Source organism: Carlito syrichta, unplaced genomic scaffold (genome assembly GCF_000164805.1).
Source record: "Carlito syrichta isolate Samal-C Ts95f unplaced genomic scaffold, Tarsius_syrichta-2.0.1 Scaffold169207, whole genome shotgun sequence".
Lineage (NCBI taxonomy): Eukaryota > Metazoa > Chordata > Mammalia > Primates > Tarsiidae > Carlito > Carlito syrichta.
In genome coordinates, this window is record NW_007113303.1 from 14,230 (window position 1) to 38,754 (window position 24,525).

General features: G+C 43.3%; 1 protein-coding gene across 2 annotated transcripts; it reads right to left on the bottom strand.

Moving 5' to 3' along the window:
• Nucleotides 1-12,346: 12,346 nt before the first annotated feature.
• TP53INP1 (tumor protein p53 inducible nuclear protein 1) lies at nt 12,347-21,802 on the bottom strand. Of its 2 annotated transcripts, XM_021709211.1 has the most exons (4): nt 21,538-21,802; nt 20,572-20,932; nt 15,081-15,118; nt 12,347-13,452 (listed from the first exon to the last, which is right to left on the bottom strand). In XM_021709211.1, exons 1-3 carry the CDS (start codon nt 21,647-21,649, stop codon nt 15,097-15,099), a joined length of 495 nt encoding a protein of 164 aa, XP_021564886.1. In that variant the 5' UTR covers nt 21,650-21,802; the 3' UTR covers nt 12,347-13,452; nt 15,081-15,096. The 2 variants fall into 2 exon arrangements, with proteins under 2 accessions (XP_021564886.1, XP_008049434.1); XM_008051243.2 differs by lacking the exon at nt 15,081-15,118.
• Between the last annotated feature and the right edge of the window lie 2,723 nt (nt 21,803-24,525).

Here is a 24,525-nt window from a genome sequence, read left to right on the forward strand (position 1 = left end):
CTCAGGCAATCCACTCACCTCGGCCTCCCAAAGCGTGGGATTACAGGCTGAGCCACCGAGCCCGAACGATAAGTCTTAACTTTATTCATTTTGCTTTAAGAATATAAAATAAAATAATCTCTTTATCATGTCTGCTTTTTTAATGCAAAAATATTAACAGAAGGCTTAAAAATTTTTTTTAATATATAATATTAAAATATATAATAGAGTTGGAGTCTCACTATATTGCCCAGGCTGGTCTCAAATTCCTGGGCCCAAGCAGTCCTCTGACCTCAGCCTCCTAAAGTGTTGGGATTACAGCCGTGAGCCACTGCACCCAGCCAATGAAAGCCTCTTTACACGTGTGGTCCCTCAGGTATTTCTGCAGATCTCTGGGGCTATAAATTGACAGTCTCCAGCAAATGGCGACAAATGTTTTTGCCAAATGTTTTTGGATCAGCAAAACTTTCTTTTGTACATTGTTTCTTAGATCCAAGACTCTGACTTGCTCTGAATTTCTGGATATTTTTAATTTTTATTTTCTAGTAAGAAATTCTGCCTGACTTGTAAAACTCAGGAACTTCTAAGTGCACCAGCCTAACCAATTTGATTCCCTTCCTGATCAGTGCCAGGGATACAGTCCAGGCTCACGAGGGACATAAATCAACCCTGAAGAATGACACAAATCTGACCACCGAGGTGCTCTCTTCATGACCCCTGGGGCCCAGGCTTGGTTTGAAGCAGAGAACCGTGGCCCACTTTCCAGGGTTTCCAGAAGCAATGGCGCAGGACAGACTGACTGAGAAATACGCTGCCAGTGAACCCACCGCTTCACCCTCTGTTATTGTTATTTTAGAGGCTTGGTTTATCACAGACCTCTCCTAACTGAAAATCTCCCCTTCTTTACTTCCCTCCTCCTTTACCCTCTCCCCCTCCACCTTGATCACACTCTTGGCTCTGTCTTCACAGATCTCCATCATCCTCCTTGCTCCAACCCACTCCCTAGGTTTTTACCCTGTGGAGAAGTTTAGGAAATGCTGACCTGCTGATAAAGTGCATTTTCTTTTTTATTCCTTACATTTAGATGTGATACTCATTTTAATTTAGTTAAGAGTTAAACTTTATTTAAAACCTAGAGGCGGGTGTGGTGACTCACACCTGTAGTTCCAGCTACTCAGGAGGTTGAGGCAGGAGGATCACTTGAATCCAGGAGTACAAGACCAAGTAACGTAGCTAAGACCCCACCTCAAATAGTTAAACAAATCATTTAAAAAAACCTTTATACCTGAGAGTTTTGAAGCAATTTTGAGGAATATTCTCTTTGGCTGGGTCATTCAACAGCAAACAAGCAAAAACAAAAACTTGAAAAACTTGTTTTATACATGTTATAGAGGAAGGAAATTTCTCCTTTCTTTTGGGACTCTCTCTTCAAATTCATGTTATTTCCAGTTTAAAGAATGTGAAAATAAAATATTGCCCTACTAGATGCACCAGTGTAATTATTTGAACAAAAGCATTTTTAAGTGGCTGTTACCTCTCCTTAAATGAATGTACCCTGTAATTGCTGGTTGTTGTTTATTCTCAAGTAAGAAGTCAGACATTGTGGGATGTCATTCATTTTGGGCACTTCCCATGATTTGCTCTGTCTTCTTCAGAGTGACCAGGAATCTGTAGTCTCCAGTCTACCCACCCGCTTTTGGTTACATTGAGTTTATCCCAGGGACAGAGGGAGTCTGGCAACTCCTCCAGAGTGACTGTCGGTCCTTTCAGACCACACTGTATGGGGCCATCCTGCCTCCCAAAGGCCAGCATCCTGCATCCACAGGATGTCCTGAGTGTTGTGCTCAGGACAACCCTGATGTCCTCAGTGTCAACCTGAATGTTAAAGATCTCAGATGCTCTGGGTCATCTGAACTCATGATCCACCATCAAAACTGTAAACCAACCAAGTTAACAACACAGTCCACAACACTGCAGTGGAAATATAAGGAATCTACACTTGGACCAAAATATTAGGACAAAGAGTTTCTAAATTAAAGTGGAGCAGATTCCAGAAGGCTCTGTGGGTGTGCCATATTTTTTTACATAGAATTTCCTGCAGCCTGGTCACTTTGGCAGGTCACACTTCATGTTAAAATATTGTTCTTAGAGGATGTGGTCTCCAAAATAAAAAGTTATAAAGGAATAGAGGTGGCTGCTGCTGTAACAGTTTGACATGCAGTGATGACATATACTATAGATGGTGATAACACTTAGAAGAACTGTCTGGATAGAACTCAGGGTAAGGTCTTGGATCACATGTTACACGATTCTAACTAGTTGTCTGAGTTTGTTCCTTCTGGTAAAACACATTACCTTAGACTGGGTGATTTATCAATAGTAGAAATATATTTCTCATGCAAATCAAAACCCCTTACACTGATAAGGATGGTTATCTTTATTTATTTATTTATTTTTGAGTTGGAGTCTCACTCTGTTGCCCAGACTGGAGTGCAATGGCTGCTCCCGGCCACCGCAACCTCGACCTGCTGGGCTCCGGCGATCCTTCCGCCTCAGCCTTCCAAGTAGCCGGAACTACAGGCGCGCGCTGCCACTCCCGGCTGATTTCTTGATTTATTGTAGAGATGAGGTCTCGCTGCCCAGGCGGGTCTCGAACCCGCGGTCTCAGGCAATCCACTCACCTCAGCCTCCCAAAGTGCTGGGATTACAGACTGAGCCACCAAGCCCAGCTAGGATGGTTATCTATAATAAGTCAAAACACAGCATGTGCTGGTGTGGCTGCAGGGGGAAAAGGAGATGCTTCTGCACTGTTGTGGGAGCGTTAGCTCATTCAGCCTTTGTGGAAAGCAGTGTGGTGATTTCTCAAAGAACCAGAAATTGAGCTTTCATGCAATCCAGCAATCCCGCTCCTGGGAATATACCCAGAGGAACATAAATTGCTCTGCCAAAAAGACACCTAAACACACGTTTATTGCAGCGCACTCACAAACGCAAAAACGTGGAACCAACCTAGATGCCCGTGGAAAGTGGACTGGATAAAGAAAATATGGTACATATACATGATGGAATATTATGCAGCCATAAAGAAGAACAAAATCATGGCCTTCCTTCACAGCAACTTAGATATAACTGGAGACCATCACATTAAGTGAACCATCACAGAAACAAATAAGTAAATACCACATGTTCTCACTCTTAAATGGGCCCTGACCACTGGTCACATGAGCACAAGGGTGGGGATTCGCAGGTGCTGGACACTGTTAGGGAAAAGATGGAGGGAGGAGGGAGGGGAGCACGGGGTAACACACTGGGTACCTGGTCTGCTATCAGGGGAGAGAGGGCCAGCCAGAAACCTAAACTTCACCTGCATGCAACCTACTTATGTAGAAAATCCCTACTTGTACCCCACAACTCTAAAATAAAAAAACAAAAAGTAAAAAAAAAGAAACATAATGCTCATTTTTAAAAAATTCCTTTCCTCATTTTTTTGACATGCTTTTATCCTCTGGTCGATAAAGGAACACATGTTCTTACAGAAAAGTTGGGATATATAGAAAAGTATAAAGAAGAATACTGGTGTTGACCTGGCCGCAGTGGCTTACACCTGTAATCCCAGTACTTTGGGAGGCAGAGGTGAGAGAATTGTCTGAGTCCAGGGGTTCAAGACCAGCCTGGGCAACTGGGCGAGATCTCGTCTCCAAAATACATCAAAAAGTTAGCTAGCTATGGTGGCATACACCTGTAGTTCCAGTTACTTGGAAGGCTGAGGTGGAAGAATCACCTAAGCCCAGCAGGTTGAGGCTGCAGCAGCCGTGAGTGTGCCACTGCACTCTAGCCTGGGCAACAGAGTGAGATTCCAACTCAAAAAAACCTAGTGTTTTGAGATAACCACTTGAATTTTGTATACACTGCTCCAGACTTACACACACACAAATACACATGTATTTTATAAAATTAGAGTTTAATTTTTATCTTTTCACTCAGTATATTCTAAGAACATTATTTTTAGTGAAAAAAAAAAAGGAATGTATTTCTCACAGTTCTGGAGGCTATAAAGTCCAGTTCAAGGCATCAGCAGATTTGGTATCTGGTGAAGTCTCACTCTGCTTTCATGACAGTGCTCCTTGCTGTGTCCTCACATGGTGGAGCAGGAGAAAGTAGGCAGATTTCTGACGTCTTTTTTTTTTTTTTTTTTTTTTGTGGGGGTTTTTTTTTTTTTTTTTTTTTTTTAGTGAGGGTCTTATTCTGTTGCTTAGGCTGGAATGCAGTAGCACAAGCATGGCTTGCTGCAGCCTCCATTTCCTGCGCTCAGGTGATCCTCCTGCCTCAGCCTCCTGGGTAGCTGGGACTACAGGCATGTGCCATCACGTTCAGCTAATTTTTTAATTTTTTGTAGAGGCAAGGTCTTGCTATGTTGCTCAGGCTGGTCTCAAACTCCTGGGCTCAAGTGATCCTCCTACCTTGGCCTCTCAAAGTGCTGGGATTATAGGCATGAGCAACTGAACCCAGCATGAAGCCTCTTATGAGAGGGCATTAGTCTCATTCATGAAGGCAAATCCTCATGGTCTAATCGCTGTAGGTCCTGTGTATCCCTCCCCCAGGATTGTACAACAACCCCAGTACGGTGAACAAGGAAATAAGAGGCGGACTGAGGCTTGAGTCCTCGCTGCCTCCCGCACGGCTGCTGTAACCAGTGTCCCTGCTAACTGCCTGCCCTGAGACATAGGAGTCTCCAGGTGGCATTCCAGAGCCCCACTACACTCCAGAGCTCCTGGCTGGCCCCTGAAGAGCTACTCACAGGCTGTGCTGCATGCCCAGCACTCTCTGCAGGCATCCCACAGCAGCCCCTCCTTTGGGGCTCTCCACTCAGCTGGGGCTGAATCTGAAGAAATGAAAGCCTTGAATTCCTGTCTCTGCTCACAGTCTCAGCTGCTCACTGGGTCCAGTCTCCCCATGGGAAGCACTCACCTCCATCCTTTCCGACGCTGGAAACACCCACTGAATGCTCTTCAGTGAGGCTGGAGGAAAAGCTTTTAGAATGTTCTACAGGAAGCCACTGGAGCATAGGAACAGTCTTGTTGCAAGCAACAGAAACCCCAGTCCAAACCGACTTAAGCAAAAAGAAAAAGTTTAGCGCGTCATAGTCCAAGGGTTGAGACTTTGATCAAGGTATTAAATGATGTCCCTCGCTGAGTGTGGTGGCTCACGTCCATAATCCCAGCACTTCGGGAGGCAGAGGTAAAAGGATTGCCTGAGCTCAGGAGTTCGAGACCAGCCTGGACAACACGGCGAGACTTCCGTCTCTACAATAAATTAAAAAAATTAGACCAGGTGCGGTGGTTCACACCTATAATCCCAGCACTTTAGGAGGCCGAGGTGAGCAGATTGCCAGAGTCCACCAGTTCGAGACCAGCCTAGGCAACTTGGTGAGACCTTATCTCTACAATAAATCAAAAAATTCACCAGGCGTGGTGGCGCATGTCTGTAGTTCCAGCTACTTGGAAGGCTGAGGCAGAAGGCTCATCTGAGCCCAGCAGGTGAAGGCTGCGGTGGCCATGAGCATGCCAGTACACTCCAATTTGGGTGACAGAGACTCCAATTCAAAAAAAACAAATTAGCTGGGCTTGGTGCTCCTTACCTGTAGTCCCAGCTACTTGGAAGGTTGAAGCGGAAGGATTGCCTGAGCCCAGCAAGTGAAGGTTGTTGTTGCCACGATCATGCCACTGCACTCCAGCCTGGGGGACAGAGTAAGACTCTGACTCAAACAAAGAAAAAGAAATATTACTAACGTGACTGAGGAACTACTGGAAGCATTACTACAGTTCTAAAAGCGAAAGCTGTAGACAAAGAGCTCCTCAGAGAATGTTGCTCCCGCCTCATCTCCGCTGACCTGTTCCAACTCCTTTCTTCTTCTTTTTTTTGAGCTGAAGTCTCACTCAGTTGTCCAGGCTGGAGTGCACATTCATAGCCACCACAGCATCAACCTGCTGGGCTCCAGCGATCCTTCCGTCTCAGTCTTCCAAGTAGCCAGAACTACAGGCACACGCAACCAAGCCCAGCTAATTTTTTTTTTTAATTGTGGAGACAAAAGTCTTGCCAAGTTGCCCAGGTTGGTCCCCAACCCGCGAGTTCAGGCAATCCACTCACCTCGGCCTCTCAAAGTGCTGGGATTACAGGCTGAGCCACCAAGCCTGGCCTTTCTTCTTTCCAACCCTTTTAACCAACCCCTGTAAGTAACCCTTCTCTTTCATTTCTACTTGTATTTCTTTTGCACAAATAAGCTGGCACATGTATGTTTTCTTATATTCCCTTCTTACCTGAAGTGTAGCTTACTAGAGATAGACACTCTCCTTGCTTTTCTCACTTGAGTATGTTTCAGAAATCACTCTCAATCAGTGCATAAAGCTCTTCCTCATTTTTCTCAGGCTGCAGAGACACCCATTGTATGGATGTGCCCACTATTTCCAACCACCCTATGTAGAAGCATGCAGGTTTGTTTCCGACATGTTGCATTGACGGCAGATAGGGCTATAATGAATAACCTTCAGTCTGTATGAATTCAGAGCAAAGGAGTTAGATATCAGCGGTCCCCAGGATTTTTGGCATCAGGGACCAGCTTTGTGGAAGACAGTTTTTCCACAGACCAGGGGATGGTTTCAAGCGCATAACATTTATTGTGCATTTATTATGTATTATGTGTAATACATAATGAAATCATTTATACAACTCACAATTAAAAAAAGTGTGGACAGAAGTGGTAAATAAAATGGGTGGGCCACGCACAAACTAAGTGTGGGGTTCTGACTTCAAGCCTGCCACCAGATGCAGCTGTACAGTTGAAGTACATCAACTCACTTACCACCCACAGACAGGGTTTTGATATGAGTCTGCAAGCAATTGATTTATTGTGGTCTCTGTGAAGCTAAACTTCACTGCTAATGTTAATCTGAATTTTTTTTTTTGAGTTGGAGTCTCACTCTGTTGCCCGGACTGGAGTGCAGTGGCCACTCCCGGCCACCGCAGCCTCGACCTGCTGGGCTCCGGCGATCCTTCCAAGTAGCTGGACCTACAGGCGCGCACTACCACGCCCGGTTAATTTTTGATTTATTGTAGAGATGAGGTCTCGCCAAGTTGCCCAGGTGGGTCTTGAACCCGCGGACTCAGGCAATCTACTCACCTCAGCCTCCCAAAGCACGGGATTACAGGCTGAGCCACTGAACCCGGCTTAATCTGAATTTATAGCTGCTCCCCAGCGCCAGCATCACTGCCTCAGCTCCAGCTCAGACAATCAGGAATTAGACTCTCCTAAGGAGCGTGCAAGCTAGGTCCCTCACTCCTATGAGAATCTAATGCCCCTGCGGATCTGACAGAAGGCAGAGCTCAAGCAGTAATGCAAGTAAGTGATGGGGAGCAGCTGTAGGTGCAAATGAAGATTCACTCGCTCACCACCACTCACCTCCTGCTGTGCAGCCCAGTACTGGTCTGTGGCCCATGGCCCGAGGGTTGGCGACCCCTGAGCCAGATCTTCTTAGGCCACCTATCCAACTGTGAACCCTCAACGTGCCCATCCCAGAAGCTGCTTTCATGTTTGACTCCTCCCTTTCAGATTCCGTGCAGTCACTGTTCTCGAGACCTGATTGAACTGCTGGACTCCATGGACACTCTGACCACTTTGTAAGTGGGCCCGGTGAGCACTCTTCTTAGCAGCAGCCATTCCAGAGCTTTCATTTCAATCTGCTCCTTCCCAAGTCAACTCTTAGGATCTTATTTTCATCTTGGGGTGCCTCCTCCTTATATCCCTGCCTCAATCCTTTCATCTCAGCTGAGAAACTCAAAGAGCATAAAAATCTGGCTACACAGTTCTAGAATGCTCATCTTCGTCAAGGATTCATTCACACAGGAGTTAACCTCTAGGCTTGTTGTTTGCTAGCCCTATTCCAACCAGAGCTCCACAGAGGGGCACTGATGGCACCAGGGAAGGTCACATTGTCCTAAAATGTTTCTTTAAGAGTCTATGTATCTCCATTTATCTGGAAGAAAATCCATTGGAAATTCACCAGCCTAGCTTTAAAAAGGCCAAGAACAGTGTACTAAATTCCATATTTGTTTCTTAACACTGATTGGAGAAAAAGGTGCTGGTTGGGGATCACCCTCAAAATCCCGTTCACTTAAATGATTACTAATTTTAGGTAAAAAAAAAAAAAAAAAAATCTTAATCTGATTTTATACCAGCTTTTAAAAAAGTACTTGAAGACCATATTAAACACATCTTTTGGACAAGAAGTAACCAGTAAGTTGTATTTACTTTTAAGACTAATGACAATAAAGATAAAATAAAAGAATCAGACACACGTGAAGTTAAAGGACATTTTATTTACTGACAGATTAAAAACTGTAACTCCAGGTGGCGCAAAATGCACCACTGAACCCAATTACAAAGAACAGGTGTTAACACACAATGTTTAAGCAATGCTACACTTATTTTTGGCAAAGTGCTGTATTGTTCAGTCTGTGTACAAAACTGACCATCTAGGAACCAATCAGTATAAAAATTTCTATAAAAACAGAAAAAAATTTAGACAGTGGCTCAAGAAAACAAGCTGCCATTTATGCATAGATTGATGTACAGTATATAACCTAACCAGATGTCCCTTTTGAGTTTTCAAGTTGATGAAAATAAATTGTGTCCAGAAACACATGAGGAAGGCACATAGTACAGTCTACAATACTCTTCAGTCTCCATTACTCACGTCCTGTCCTTGAAAAGCAAATGAGTTTACAATTTTACTTGAGAAAAAAACAAAGCCACTTTTTTTTTTAATAACACACACACTTATTAATTAAAGTTAAAAACCTCTGGAGGAAAACACAATCAAAAAGCAATCAAAAGCACTCATACACTCCAAGTCTGAAAACACACACACCTAACCTCCCCAAGGAATGACTTGGTTTTTAGAAGCCCACCTAGAAAACAAATACTAACACTTCAGGCAAACACAGAGCAAAGCGGGGCATTTAGCAATTATACAATTTTTAAAAAAATGTCATAAAGAAAATTCTGAATGATACACCAAATATTACCACCTAAGCTGCCTTCCTTTGAATAGTAACTTCTCCTCCCACATAAAGGATGCTGCTGCAAATAAAAGATATCCTTATCTGTGTGCTTCCCCGTACCTCTTTCTCCACACTAAACCACTTTAGTTGGTGTCAAATTCAAGTGACATTAGTATGTGGCAAGGCTGACACCACTGTATCATGTACATTTTCTAAAAAAAGCATTTTATATAAAATTTTAAGCATTAAAGTAAGATGGTAGGGATGCCCTTTGTAACACACCAGCATGGCTGATGGCAGTGAAGCCATCCACAAGAGAAGCCCAACCTTTACAGGAGTTTAACCAGTATTTATGGGCCTTATAAAGTAAAAAGATAATTTTAAGGTAACATTACAAACATATACTAGTAACTAGTATCTCCCAGTACAAGGAGCAGTCTCTTAAGTGATTCTAAAAACAAAAACTAATACTTGGAAACTCAAACTTTTTCAACTAAGCTATTCAAAAATAAATGTCTATCTTCTAGTTGGATTCCTTCATTTTTTTGTTTCCAATTCAAAGAAAATGAGAGTAACAAATATACTCTTCCTTGCTCGTTTTTCTTTCTTTCTTTTTCTTTCTTTTTTGAGTAGGAGTCTCACTCTGTCGCCCAGGCTGGAGTGCAGTAGCACACTCACGGCCACCATAGTTCTCCACCTGCTGGGTTCAGGTGATCCTTCCACTCAGTCTTCCAAAGTAGCTGGAACTACAGGCGCATGCCACCATGCCCAGCTAATTTTTTGATTTATCATAGAGACGAGGTCTCACCATGTTGCCCAGGATGGTCTCAGACCCCTGGGCTCAGGTAATCCTCTCATCTCTGCCTCCCAAAGGGCTAGGATTACAGGTGTGAGCCACCACGCCCAGCCTAGTTTTTCTTAAGAGTGTATAAAGAAAATATATTTCATTGAGGAGGAAGAGAAGTAGCAAAGAAACTCAGATTTCAATAAAGACAAAGATTACAAACCAGTGTACTATACAGATTTGGGAAGCAAAAATAATAGGCAATGCCAAACAGCTCTCTCAAGTTTTAAGTAAACTGTTTTCTCATAAGAACCAAAGTACTGATACAACCGACAAGGTATGTAAACAGGAACAGTTTGCATGGAAATTGAAAAATGTACAGGAAATTAATATTTAAACAAAAAAATCCAATTACTTTGCATCTTTTACAAAAAACTCCCCATGCAACCAACCACATAAATGCATTGTCACATAAGATAAATAATGGATGGCTAATCTTCAACTTACAGTGCAGAACACAATATAATTCGTTAAGGAAGAAAAAGTGATAAACATAAGATATACATTATAAAATGTTTTATTAACAAAAACACACGGTGCACTGTAAAAGCTAAGAAACTCATTCATGAAGCACTGCTGTGTATACTATGTATTCCAGACTTTTTTCCAAGTAACATTCTATGTTATCAGTTTAGAAACATTCAGAGCTACTAAATCCGGAGGGGTCTTATTTCTCAATGCTTAAATTTATAAGAAATATGCACTAAAGTACATTGTAAACCGCTAATATTTACAATAGCAAAAGTAATAATAAGTTCATAATAAAATGCATTTTGGCCATGTTTCAAAGAACACTTCACAAGTCAACATTGTTCTGTGTTGCTGCTGGCCTATGTCTTACACACAGTAGATGCTTGTCATCTGATGACCAAGAACTTCCACTGAGTTGTATAACCATTTTCTTCATTCTTACATGTGCCAGTTTTGGACAGAAACCTTAGATACTGATACAGAAACCACAGTATGATATAACAGGTGGTGTGGTAATTCTAACCCTCCCCAAAAATCCCAATGACTGAAGTTTTTTGTTTTCCATACACAAAACATGAAAAAACAAGACCTAGAAAAGGCAAACAAAAACTCAATAACTGATAAGAGATATAAATGTACTTAAGGTACCAAGAAATCTGAAAAAAAGAGAGCACTGCAGTTTTATATACAAATCTGTTCATGCTACCAAACAAATTCTCATGGCTGAACTTCTTAGCTTGTGAGGTACTAACAACTTGCATGCAACATATGAAAAAGAACCCCACGGATTCAGAGGCTGACATCCTGAAGACATTTAGCTGGTTTATTTTCAAGTTACCAAGGTACGACCCTATAACAGACGTGGTGTAAAACATACACACCTTCATGAAAATGCTACCTTATCTCCCAACTCAGGTAAACACAAAATAGTCATAAAATAACTTCTAACTCAGTTTGACAACACTTTACAGACTTGGCCCCTAGTTAGGAAACAAATAAATAAAGGGGAAGTCAAAATGTGAGGGACAACAAGGAGAAAAGGGGGATCTAAACTCTTGTTCTAAAGACATCCTGGCACTCACAGCCAGTGGAAGAACAATCTCAAGCCACCATCTGACTACAGCCTTGACCTCGTCCACTTTAGACGCTCCAGTCTGGTCGGGAAAGAACACTGCTCTTCCTTAGTCTCCCACGGTTCCTGGCATCAAGCTGCTACAGGGTTATTGAAAAGTAGAATAATACTTCACATAACTATATGCTGCTTTTTTCCTTGAAAACATTTTATAGACATGTACTCAGTGAGAGTTGCAGAGGAGGTGGAAAATGAAGCTGTTTGATTATGAACGTGACACTACTGTTGTCAGTAGGATGTGCTGTGAGCTGTAAATGTTTTAATTTCAGAGGAAACCAGTGAAGAGTATGGATGGCTCAGCAAAACCCATCACAACTGCTGAAAAGGAAGCGACCGGCTAGAGGTAAGGAACTAGATTTTCTCCGTGTCGCGTTAACTGGCCCACATGTGAATCGAACCCTGCGCCCGGCCTCGTTAGCACCAACACTGTGAAGAACAGCTGTGGCAACGTAGGTGCCACAGCCCCAACCTGTCACCAGATTCAGTAGAAAGGCCCTCTAAATTGCCCAAGGTTCAGTTCTGGACAGCCCCACTTCCCATCAGTCCATAAGCCTCACAGTGACTCTGTGAGGGAGGTATCATTACTCCCCTGTTGATGGAAGAACAGAGGCCAGAGTGGTTAAAGATTTTGCCTGAAGTTAAAACAAAAAGTGAAAAGTCAAGAAGCCAACCTGTCACCCTTCACTCAGACTCCATGAAGACATCACCAGAAACTCCCCCTCATCCTGGCTTGCCACATGGCAGGACAGGCTCCACGGCAGGGGATTGCTCACTGTATCTGGAAGTAGAAAGCCTATCTCTTTTCCCATGGGCAGAGAGAAATATGAAGTCACTCAAGTCCTGGACAAGTTATTCTGAATTTACAGCTGCTGTAAGGTGAGGAGTGGGCAGAGCTGGCAAGAAGAAATCAAAACCACTTAAACACAAACACTGCACTAATGGGTTAGTTACAGACATGAATTTTCCCAAATACAATTTCACAGGTCTAATTTAATCCCTCTGCACGTGAGACAAGGACTTTTGACCACGACACCTATGAAGTCTGTACCATGTCATGGAGTCACATTGGAATCACTGAAAGCACTGTCCACCAAAGCTTAATGTACCTGAATTCCAAAATGAACTGCATGACTAATCTGGGGAAAAAAAACCATACACATAGAAATATATCAAGTTTTCATTCAAAACAAAGTCCAGCCATAATTCCATTATGTCCATGGCAACTATCACCTGTTAATGCTCATGTTAGTGTGTAAAAACGTTTTCGTTATATACAGAAAAGATTATCAAGTACTGGTCAATAAAGTGTATGGCTGACCCTGAGAATAAATTTGATTACTCAAAAGATTAAGTAATACAAAATAAAATGAAATTGAAAGATACCTATTCTCATCCTTGGGAAGAAATGTCTTTAAAATGCTGACTAACTCATGTACATCTTAACAGATTTAAAGACACCCCCTAAACACCAAATACTGTAATTGTATTGATATGTTTTCAAAAATATGCTGAAAAAATTTACAAAAAAGTGTTAAGAGCAAGGCATTATGTGATACACAGCATATAAATCTGCTTTTCAAGATAGTGTCTAAACACACTGATAAAACTATCTGATTGGTCATCAATTGGCTGTAAAGAGACAACATTTCGTTGTACATACACACACATCTACACACACATGCACAAACCAAGAGAAACCAACCAACAGAACTTGGAATCTCAGTAATTGTACTGACGCGGGCAGGGCTGATGAACAACCCAGCCACTGTGCTTCACTTGCCGGGAGTGGCCATCCCTGGTAAGATTTTGGCGACGGAGGCTATTTCTGTTAAGAGACTGTCTTTCACTATGTTCTTTTATCCACTGGGAAGGGCGAAAGCTCTTGGGTTGTTCCAGAAAAGTTGTATGTGCAGCAAGAGCTGCAACGTAGCAGTGAATGTGCTGCCCCATTTCATTTTGAGCTTCCACTCTGAAACAGAAAAAAGTGGGGATGCATTAAAGAACCAAATATGTTATCGATGAGGCTGAAGAAGTAACTCAGCAATTCAGTTTGCCACACTAATTTGTCTATGACTGAATGAGAGCCCAGTGTCTCACGGCTGACAGATTTATTATTTTGTGACCACAGTGACTGACAGTGATGGAAAGGAGAGGCCAACTTTTAACAGAAATGTCATGTAACCCACAGTTAGCTCACTAAGTAGACCAGAATATATTCTAAAAATATCCTTGATACTTTCAGTGATCCAGAACACATGCATTCTTTTTTTTTGAGTCTCATTCTGTCACCCATGCTGGAAATCAGTAGCATGATCACAGCTCACCGCAGCCTCGACCTCCTTCAGGTGATCCTTCCTCATCAGCCTCCCAAGTAGCTGGGACTACATGTGTGGGCCACTGCACTCAGTTAATTTTTTAAAAAATATTTTGTAGAATGAGGTCTCGCTATGTTGCCTAGGCTGACTGCAAATTCCTGGGCTCAAGCAATCCTCCTGCCTTGGCTTCCCAAAATGCTGGGATTACAGGCATGAGCAACCGTGCCAGCCCCAGAACACATACATTTATATATGCTTTTCTGGGAGGTAAAAACTAACATTTATTGACTATCTGTATTTGCTGTTTTGCAAATATTATATATTTTAATTCTCACTATCACCTTAAAAAGAAAATATTTTAATTCCTAAATGTTTCTGATCAGAAAGCACTGTGCCAACGGTACCTTCACAGACATTTCCAGTATATAAGTAAAATGTTCTACGAAACACACTTTAAATCTATATTTAACAGAAATATGCATCATGAAATTCTACTCACCATTTTTCTAGGTAAGTGCTATGGTTTATTATAAAAGACGACTCCTACATTTTTATTTATATCACAACAGGGCACACTTTAGAATGGTATTTTCAGAGCAATGTTATAAAGACTCTTGAAGAATACATAATCTTAAAATATGGCTACATACAGTATGACTGTATGCTTTCTATATAAAAACTAATCAAGTAGGATTGATCTAAATTGCATTAACATGAGAAGCTTTATGTTTTTTTGTTTTTTGTTTTTTTGAGTTGGAGTCTCACTCTGTTGTCCAGACGAGTGCAGCGGCCGCTCCCAGCTACCACAGCCTTGAACTGCTGGGGGCTCCGGCGATCCTTCCGCCTCAGCCTTCCGAGTAGCTGGAACTACAGGCGCATGCTACCATGCCCGGCTAATTTTTGATTTATTGTAGAGATGAGGTCTCGCCAAGTTGCCCAGGTGGGTCTTGAACCCACGGGCTCAGGCAATCTACTCACCTCAGCCTCCCAAAGGCGCGGGATTACAGGCTGAGCCACCGAGCCCGGCTAGCTTTAAGATTTTTAAGGGTTATGTTATATAGCAAAGGCAGTCATATATTCCGCCTAAAATCACGTGAAGAAAACAGTTATCTTTTAATACACATATATATATTTAAGTAGAACTAAAGCAGATCACATTACAAAACTATTAGAATAAACTTATATATAGAAAGTGGTTTTGAAGAGGTCAGCGTTTGAGTTCTCAGCCTCCCTGAGCAGACTAATCACACACATCACACAGTCTCAAGGTGAATGTACTTACTCTGTGCCCGTGAGTCTTATAAGCAGCTTTTCCTGGCCCTACAAATGTTAAATGGTGGACTATTAAATCACTAGTAAGATTTAAAATGCTATTTTAACTCTACTTAGGATGTGGTCAACTTTTATTAAAACTGGTTTGCTATGTTTCATTAAAGGCACATATATTACTTAACTTAAGATTATGATAGCATACAAACCTTTACAAACAGTATTTATGAAGGCTAAAATGCAATGAAATGCACACTCTGAAGTCCAATGTAATTACAAAGCACCTTCATTTTACATTCTTTATGGTAATATCCCCAAGGACAGACACAATGGAAGCAATTTAACTTCTGAAAGACACACGATTTATTTCCTGCTCAGAAAACACAGATGTTTACTACATAATTAGTCTCTTAATTTTGATTCACACCTGATTTCTATCTTGATTTAGCAGGATTCCAAATCAAAAAATAGAGAAGTTTTAAAAATGCTTAGTTATACTATTATAAAAACTGTAAAAATTTATAGGACTTTCTATGTGCTTAAAGAATTCATATAAAGCTCAGTGTGTTCTTTTGATTATATATTGAAAAGTACATATCTGTTTAACTACCCTATATATCTGTAATACATGAATGCAAAAACAAGGTACAAAAACAACATTCTCACTGCATCAAAACTATAAACAATAACAACCAGATGCAGTGCACGGTCCTGGATTAGATGTTGGTTTGGACAAACTAAATGAAATATTCTTGGCACTATTAGAGAGATATGAATATGGTTAGGGTAGTAAATAAAGTAAAAATGACTGGGTGCAGTGGTGCTACTCGAGAGGCCAAGGAGGGAGGATCACTTGAGTTCAAGAGTTTTTTGAGACCATCCTGGGCAATATAGCAAGATCCTGTCTCTTTAAAAAAACAACAACAAAAAAAGGAAAAAATGTGTTGAAACATAAAAGTAGAGATCACTGCACCTGAATAAAGTGTCAGTTAAGGCAGCATTTGCCACCAAAGATGTTACCCAGGATACAGTCTGGCATCATGTAACTACGTAAGTTATTTTTCATCTTGGTACAAGCAAATTGAAAAATGCTGAGGCTGGGCTTGGTGGCTCGGTCTGTAATCCCAGCACTCTGGGAGGCTGAGGCGAGTGGATTGCCTGAGTCCCTGGGTTTGAGACCAGTCCGGGCAACTTGGAGACCTTGTCTCTACAATGTATCAAAAATTAGCCGGGTATGGTAGAGCGCACCTGTAGTTCTAGCTACTTGGAAGGCTGAGGCGGAAAGATCACCTGAGCCTAGCAGGTTGAGGCTGTAGTGGCTGTGAGTGTGCCAGTGCACTCCAGCCTGGATGACAGTGAGACTCCGACACACAAAAAAAGAAAAATGCTGAACCTCGTAAAGGACCATCCACAATATTGAGACTTGAGGCTGCAGGAAACCCTGGTCAAGTTAACAAATTGATGTGCTGCCTGGACTTTGTTTATATTTGGAAAACAGGAAATAGTAGAAAATATATACAATGGTATATGGGGCAAAGATAGAGCCTGAACAACCCAAAAAGAGGCCTTTTGGATAACAGGTAACAATAGGAATATTCTGAACTGCTCCAAGGATCCAAATTCACCTGGACCTCTGTCCTAAGAGAGGAAATTAAGTCAGTGCTAACACCATGGGGCACATCCCACTAAAGCACATGACAGAATAGGTCAACTTTGAGCTAATTTTTAAAAAGGGTGATGGGCTTTATTTTTGTGAGTGGGAGCAATCCCAGATATTCCCTGGATAGTTTTCCTGGATAAAGGCCTGGCCACCTGGTCAGGCAAAATGACAGTGAAAATCTGGCCTTTTAAAGTGATGTCCACATGGGGTATAGCCCTCTGGAAATTTGAGGGGTACATTAGGATATGCTGCTGGTCATCAAAAGAGCTCCCTTCCAGGGCTGGGCATAGCGGCTCACTCCTATTATGCCAGCACTTTGGGAGGCAAAGGCAGGAGGGAGGCTGAGATGGGAGGATCGCTTAAGGTTAAGAGTTCAAGACCAGCCTAAGTAACATAGTGAGAGTTCATTTCTATGAAAAATAAATTAGCTGGGTGTGGTGGTACACAGCTTCTCAGCTACTCAGGGGGCTGAAGTGGATGGATCGCCTGAGTCCAGGGATTTGAGGCTGCAGTGAGCTATGATAATGCCACTGCACTCCAGCCTCGGCAACAAAATGAGACCCTGTCTCAAAAATAGGAGTTCCCTTTCAAGTTCAGAAGGTGACTGAAACTGAAAGCAGATATATCCCCATGTGCTCACTTTAAGTGGTCACCTGGGTCTCTGAAATGAGTGGATGGGCTACTGCAACAGTACAGAGATGGGTTAGAGCTAGACATGTTCCTCTTCCACTCTCTCAGACATAAAATTCCAGGAACAACTGTTCTGTCTGCCAGCAGAGTCCTTGGTGGGAGAGCCCTGAACACAGCTGGCAAGTGAGACTGATGCTTGTAGGATTGGGGGCGGGCTGCAAATGGATCCTGAAAGGAATAGATGCTGACTCAGGACTAGGCTTTGTTTACCCTGTGGAAGACTAAAATGCTCAGAGCAATACAAAACAAGCACACAGAAGATATTGCATGGATTTGGATGGCCGACCATCAACGCTTCAGGGCAAGAAATACACACTCTAGCCCATAATGAACAACAATGGGTAGAGAGAGGTTCTTCTCAGAGTAATAGTTTGATAGATAAGTGGAACGGGCGATGAAAACACTGGTTGTCTAAACCAGTGGGAGATGAAGCACAAAAGGGACTCAGTGACTCACGCCTGTAATCCCAACACTTTGGAAGGTTGAGGCGAGAGGATAGCTTGAGGCCAGTTTGAGACCAGTCAGAGCAACATAGTGAGACCACGTCTCTACCAAAAAAAAATTTTTTTTTAATTTAATTTTTTTTTTTTTTAGTTGGAGTCTCACTCTGTTGCCCACACTGGAATGCAGTGGCCGCTCCCGGCAGCCACTGCCTCGACCTGCTGGGCTCCGGCGATCCTTCCACCTCAGCCTTCCGAGTAGCTGGAACTACAGGCATGCGCTACCACGCCCGGTTAATTTTTTGATTTATTGTAGAGATGAGGTCTCACCAAGTTGCCCAGGCGGGTCTCAAACCCACGGGCTCAGGCAATCCATTCACCTCAGCCTCCCAAAAAATTTTGTAAAAATTCGCCATGTATGGTGGCACATACCTGTGGTCCCAGCTACTTAGGCTGAGGAGGAAGGACTGCTTGAGCCCAGGAGGTCGAGACTGGGGTAAGCCGTGCCCTAACACTACACTCCTGGGCGACAGAGACTCCGACTCAAAAATAATAATAATTAGTAAAATAAAAGCTCAGCATGACTAGTGCTCCCCTTGATTTGCTTCTGTTTTCTGACTGACCTGTGAAAGAGGTGGGGGAGGATGCCAGGATGACTACGCAATTCTTGCCAAGGTAAGAGTATGCGGGGACAATGACGTTAATTTTTTCTTTCTTCCCCTCATCACTTCAACCTTTTCCCCTCTACCAGCCACAGTGGTCCTAGGACCGAGGCTGCAACTACAAGTCCTGAAGCAGAGGTAATTCCTCAGCAAGAAACTGTCACTAGGTTTTCAAGCCTTGTGTCAGAATTCGTAAGGATCTGACACCCTATCTCGCAAAACTGGCGTTAACAACGAGTGCAGCTACACTGCCTGGTGGTACAAGTAGCTCACTGCCTCTGCACCTGTGTCTCCTTGCCCCATCTGAGTGGGAGTGGGCCAAGGAGGAAGCACCCGAATAGTAGCAGTGCTGCCTGCAGTCTAGGCAAGCACAGGGGCTAAACCTAATGTCACCTCCAAGGCTGGAAAAGTTTGGGTTTAAATGAAGAGAAAGGATAAAGGAATGAATAAATGAGTTATGAATTTAGGGAAATCCAATTAACCCTCCAAAAAGGCTCAGCGCAAGAGACGACATCATCTCTAGGCTCAATCACACCAGATGCCTGAGAAGATGGAGTTCTGTGTCTGCCAAGAGCTCTCCTGTTCTGGACCCTGACAAGATCAATGGGGCCTGCAATCCCAAGTGGCCTCCCCTGGGAGACATGTTCATTCAATATGATGAAGGACTGAAGGGAAGTTCAGTAGCGTGGCAGTATCTTTTGGACTTCCTGAGTGTTGTAAGGGATGCAAGTTTGAAGACTGGGGGTGGACTGTGGTACTGCAAAATATATATCTGGTCTTGTCAGTTTCCTGGCATACAACTCCTAAAATCCTTGGAATCTCCCAAGTGTCTTTTTGTATGTTCATGATTGATTAACAGCTGGCAGTCACTAGGCAGCTCAGGGTGGGGGCTGGTCACGGAATGACCAAGGTAGGATGAGAGGGTTGGGACTTTCAGCAGCTGTCCCATAGCTTCCAGAGAGGGAAGAGGGCCTAAAGTTAAGCTGATCACCATGCCCAATCGACTTCACTAATTATGCCTGTGTACTGAATGAAGCGTCCATAAAAACCCACGGGTGCAGCTTTTGGAGAGCTTCCGGATAGCTGAACACATGGAGGTTCCTGGAGGGTGGTGTCCCCAGAGAGGGCAGGGCAGCTCGGCGCTCCTTCCCACATGCCTTGCCCTGTGCATCCCTTCAGTTGTATCTTTTTTAACATCCTTTATAATAAACTGGTAAATGTGCTTTCCTGAGTTGTGGACACCACTCTAGCAAGTTAACTGGACCAAGGTGGGGGTCATGGGAACCCCAATTGACAGCTGGTCCGTCAGAAGCACGGGTAAATGAACCTAGGGCTTGCTATTGGCATCAGAAGTAAAAGGCAGTCACTAGGTTTTCAAGCCTTCGTGGGACTGAACCCGCAACCTTGGGATCTGATGCTATCTCCAGGTAGTGTCAGAACTGAACCAGAGGACACACCCTGAGGGTGTCTGCTGCTGAAGGATGGCTTGCTTGGTGTGTGGGGAAAACGTCCACACATCTGGTAGCAGGAAGCATGGTGTGACTGCGTTAGAGTACAGTAGGGAGAAAATGAGTCTGCTGTTCTTACATTCTCAAACAAGGTTTTCAAAGTTAGGCAAGTCAATGTGACCTAACTAAGAATGCTTGGAAGAAAATAAGTATTATTTTAAAACACAGTATTCTAGTGTAATATAATATTCAATAATCCAGTATATAGTGTGCCAGAGCTATATTCTAAGATACTTAGCTGCAGTGCCAGTCTATTTATTTCCAATCAGTAGCAGAATTTTATAAATGAGACAGCTCCCTGTTATATAACTGGGACCATGCTACATCTAATTTTATTTTATTTTATTTTGCTACATCTTAATTTAAAGAATGAGCATATTTTTTTTTTGGTACCATCAATCACCCTGTGTGCACCATGCACATGCTTTCATAAATCCAAAATTATGTTTGCATCTTCTAAGAACCTAGCTTTGAACTATGGTAGAAATAAGTAAAATGCATGTTCAGTGAACTGCCTGAAGAGAGTAAAATACTTGCAACGTACCTGGGACTACCTGGGTTATGAAATTCATCAGTCCCACAACTGGCCTCACTGAGACCTGGGCAGGAGTTATGCACAGCATAGACAGACATGCTGGGATGTTCGATGAGAAGGTTTTCCATAGGACTTGTTTCCACCTTGATAGTGGTTAATCCACCTGCAGTAAAACATGGGGGAGGGGTGATAAACCAGCTCTCCTCCATTGGACAGGACTCAAACTGGAGGAAGCAGGAATCACTTGTATCAGCCAAGCACTCAAGAGATGCCGGTAAACAGGAAAAGACTGAAGGGTGCTCAGTAGGTGACTCTTCGCTGATATCTTCTTCTTCTTCTTCCTCTTCTGCTGAGAAACCAGTGCAAGTATCTACATTGTAGTCCACGTTGCAGTCCATGTGTTGTTGAAAGTTCCATGGGAAGATGATTATCACATATCCATCAAAGGCACAGCACAGCACAGAAAAGAAAAGATGATACTGTTAGCTGATGGTCACATTCCTTCCCTTATTTAATTCAGAAACAAAACCATTTATATTCACTCATATAACTATAAAATAATTTCTGAGCACCTAGCATGTGGATGTATGTGGTGTGTCACAAGCATGGGATGAATTATGTTAGCTGTGCAGGAATGATTTCAGGGCTGTTTCTATTTTGCTGAATAAATATATAATTAGCCATATGGATTACTGTTTGTCTAATAGAAGAGTTTTCTATTAAAATGTCTTTGATTTGATCAGGATATAAAAGTTGCAAAACTAAAAAGTCCAAGGAGTTACAAAACTAAAAAGTCTGACGTCAGTCAGTTTCACTATCTAGCACAGGATGTTTACTGCAACTTTTTGAGACAAATTTTTGTTTACTTTTTGAGGCTTAAAAACCTTCAGTTACTGGTTTACTTATGCAAAACAGAGATGCAAGAGTTTCCACTTGCATCTCATCCATGCAGATGAACAACCAAGTATACCTTACCTATGAAGTCAACAAGAATCCATTCATCATCTTCTTTCTCACTAAATTCTGGTTCTTGGTTGCAGGAAGTGTTGACTTCGCCCACAAACATTTTATTCAGCCTCTGGAACATTGTTAAGGCAAGATTGAGACTTTGGCTGGATGTCTTTAGAACTGAGATTTCCAAACCCTGTCTTCAGTTAGCCTGATGGCACCGACAGGAGATTAAAGTGCACAGGGTGCTTATTCAACTTAGGTGAAAAGCAGGAAGAGTCATTATCCCTAGAATACAAAAAAAAGAGAGCTATTTCCACTCAGCATATATTTATGTGTGCATTTTCTAAGTACATACACACATATCCTTAGAAGAGCACATGCGCTATGTCTCAGCCTACATCCTATCAAACACAAGAAATGCAAAAGAATGTTTTGTAAATAAAAGTACTTACAAAACATTATGAATCAGGTACTTAAATGTAACCTGTACATATCTTAAAATGTGAAATGAAAGGAAGTTGGTTCTTTTCCACATCTGCATGCTTATAATTTGAATAATGTGTTTCAAACTGCAATATCCTTTTTCTGCAAGTAGATAAGCAAAAATTAGATTTCTTTTTTGAGTCGGAGTCTCACTCTGTCACCCAGGCTGGAGTGCAGTGGCATGCTCAGTCACCACAGCCTCAACCTGCTGGGCTCAGGTAATCCTTCCACCTCAGCCCTCCCAGTAGCTGAACTACAGGCATGCACCACCACCCCCAGATAAGTTTTTAAAAAATTTATTTATTGTAGAGACGAGGTCTCACCAAGTTGCCCTGGCTGGTCTCCAACTCCTGGGCTCAGGCAATCCTCTTGCCTCCGCCTCCCAAAGTGCTGGGATTACAGGCTTGAGCCACTGCACCCGGCCTAAAAACTAGATATTAAAGTTCTTACTGGTAGGGAGCAGTGGCTCATGCCTGTAATCTCAGCACTTTGGGAGGCTGAGGTGGGAGGACTGCTTGAGCCCAGGAGTTCGAGACCTCATCTTAACAAAAAATAAGCCAAGCATGGTGGCATGCACCTGTAGTCTCAGCTACTTGGGAGGCTGAGGCAGAAGAATCCCCAGAGCCCAGGAGGTTGAGGCTGCAGTGAGCCATGATCATGCCACTGCATTCTAGCCTGGGCGACAGAGTGAGACTCTGAGTCTTCTAACAAGCCCAGCACCAGTGCCTGGTGCCCACCATGGTGTCAGCCCTCTTCATTCCTCCTGTTCTGTCCTTCTTGTGCATGGCTATAAACACATCTACTGGAATTTAAAATCTGTAAGCACAGATTACTTGGACCTTCTCAACAACTCCTACAGCTGGCTTAGAGAAATTACACAGCAGAAAACTGAGGCTGGCGGCACCTAGAACTGGCAAGTCCCTTCCTGTGTGGGGCTCAGCAGGTGAGTGCTACTAGCTGCCTGCCTCCAAGCCTGGCTCTGCCACTCACCACAGGAGTTAGGAAGTTACTGACTTCAGTTGGCAACCGTTCCTACCACAAGGAGTTCTGGTGAGTTCTAAGGGAGGAACTGCAGCCCTGATTGATCTCCTCCCAGAGTCCTAGATTTATATATCCATCACTGCCTTGTTACTTGATGGGCATATCAAACCAAACACATACCAAAAATAGCTTTTAATTTTTTCCCCATAAACTTAGTCATACACACTGCCCCGAGTCCCCTTCTCAGTGAGCAGCAACAGCCACCAGCAATTACTCAGGCTAAAACCTAGTAGTCACCCCCACTCCTTTCGTCCCCTCCCCCCTCCAGCCCCTCATCTCAGTTACCAGCGAGTCTTGTCAACCCAGAAGCCCAGGCAGCTCAGATCTGCTTGCTTCTCTCCATCACACCCATCCTAGCTTAGGTCACCTTGTTGTCTTCCTGGGACATTGTTGAAACTACCTCCCAGACAATCTCCTTGATCTTACTCGTTTTGTTTTGTTTTTTTCCCCAAATCAGGGTCTCCTCTGTCACGGAGGTTGGAGTGCAGTGGTACAAGAATGGCTCATGGCAGCCTCGAACTCCTGGGCTCAAGTGATCCTCCCGCCTCAGCCTCCCAGATAGCTGGGGCTATAGGCATGTGCCACCATGCCTGGCTAATTTTTTTTTGTAAAGATGAGGTCTCACTGTGTGACCCAATCTAGTCTCAAACTCCCAGGCTCAAACAATTCTCCCACCTCAGCCTCCCAAGGTATTGGGATTACAGGTGTGAGCCACTACACCCGGCCTCTACTCTTGTTAATGAGACAATGCAGGCAATGAACTTGGCAAGGTATATGGCCTAAGACCCTCGGTCCAGGTTGACTATTATTCCACACTTATTTACTGAGCCCCTATCATGCACCAGGTGTAGTGCTGAGCACAGGGGAGACAGACATGAACATGGCCCTCCTCAACTAGTGTAACAATCCAGTGCGATAGATGCCATGGAAGGAGCACTGGGTGGCCTCAGACTGCCTAGATGGACTCCTGCAGCAAATGACTTTAATCCTGACTGGCTGAGAAGATCAGGGACAGAGGATGGGGGAGGAGGAACACTGCGGGAGTCCGCAGATGACTGAGAACTTGGCACTACCAGTGCCGCTCAAGGTCCAGATGGAGGGTCACGAGAGCAGGCTTGGAAGCTCCACAGGACCAGACCTTGCAGGGCCCTGTAAGTCAGAAAACAGGAAAGGAAAAGGCCAGAGACCCAGACTTCTGGCATGACTAACCGAGGGGATGGTAGGACCATTTAGGGGAACAAGAGTAAATACCACAGGAAGCATAGGTTGGCCATTTCAGACATGCTGGATTTGGAGAATATGCAAGATGGTGCAGATGGAGATGTCCAGTAGGCAAATGGACACAGAGCTCTGGAAATGAGAAGTGTGGTCTCAGCTGGGGTCACAGGTTTAGGAGTTGTTGATAAAAAGGGGGTGATAAGCCCGGCCCGGTGGCTCAGCCTGTAATCCCGCGCCTTGGGGAGGCTGAGGTTAGTGGATTGCCTGAGC

Excerpts from the sequence above, each read along its gene's own strand:
- TP53INP1 (XM_008051243.2), bottom strand. The coding sequence starts at position 21,649 with ATGTTCCAGAGGCTGAATAAAATGTTTGTGGGCGAAGTCAACACTTCC. Across the intron at positions 20,933-21,537 it reads GATTCTTGTTGACTTCATAG|ATACTTGCACTGGTTTCTCA; the intron begins GTAAGGTATACT and ends ACTACAATGTAG. Across the intron at positions 13,453-20,571 it reads CATAACCCAGGTAGTCCCAG|AGTGGAAGCTCAAAATGAAA; the intron begins GTACGTTGCAAG and ends TTTCTGTTTCAG.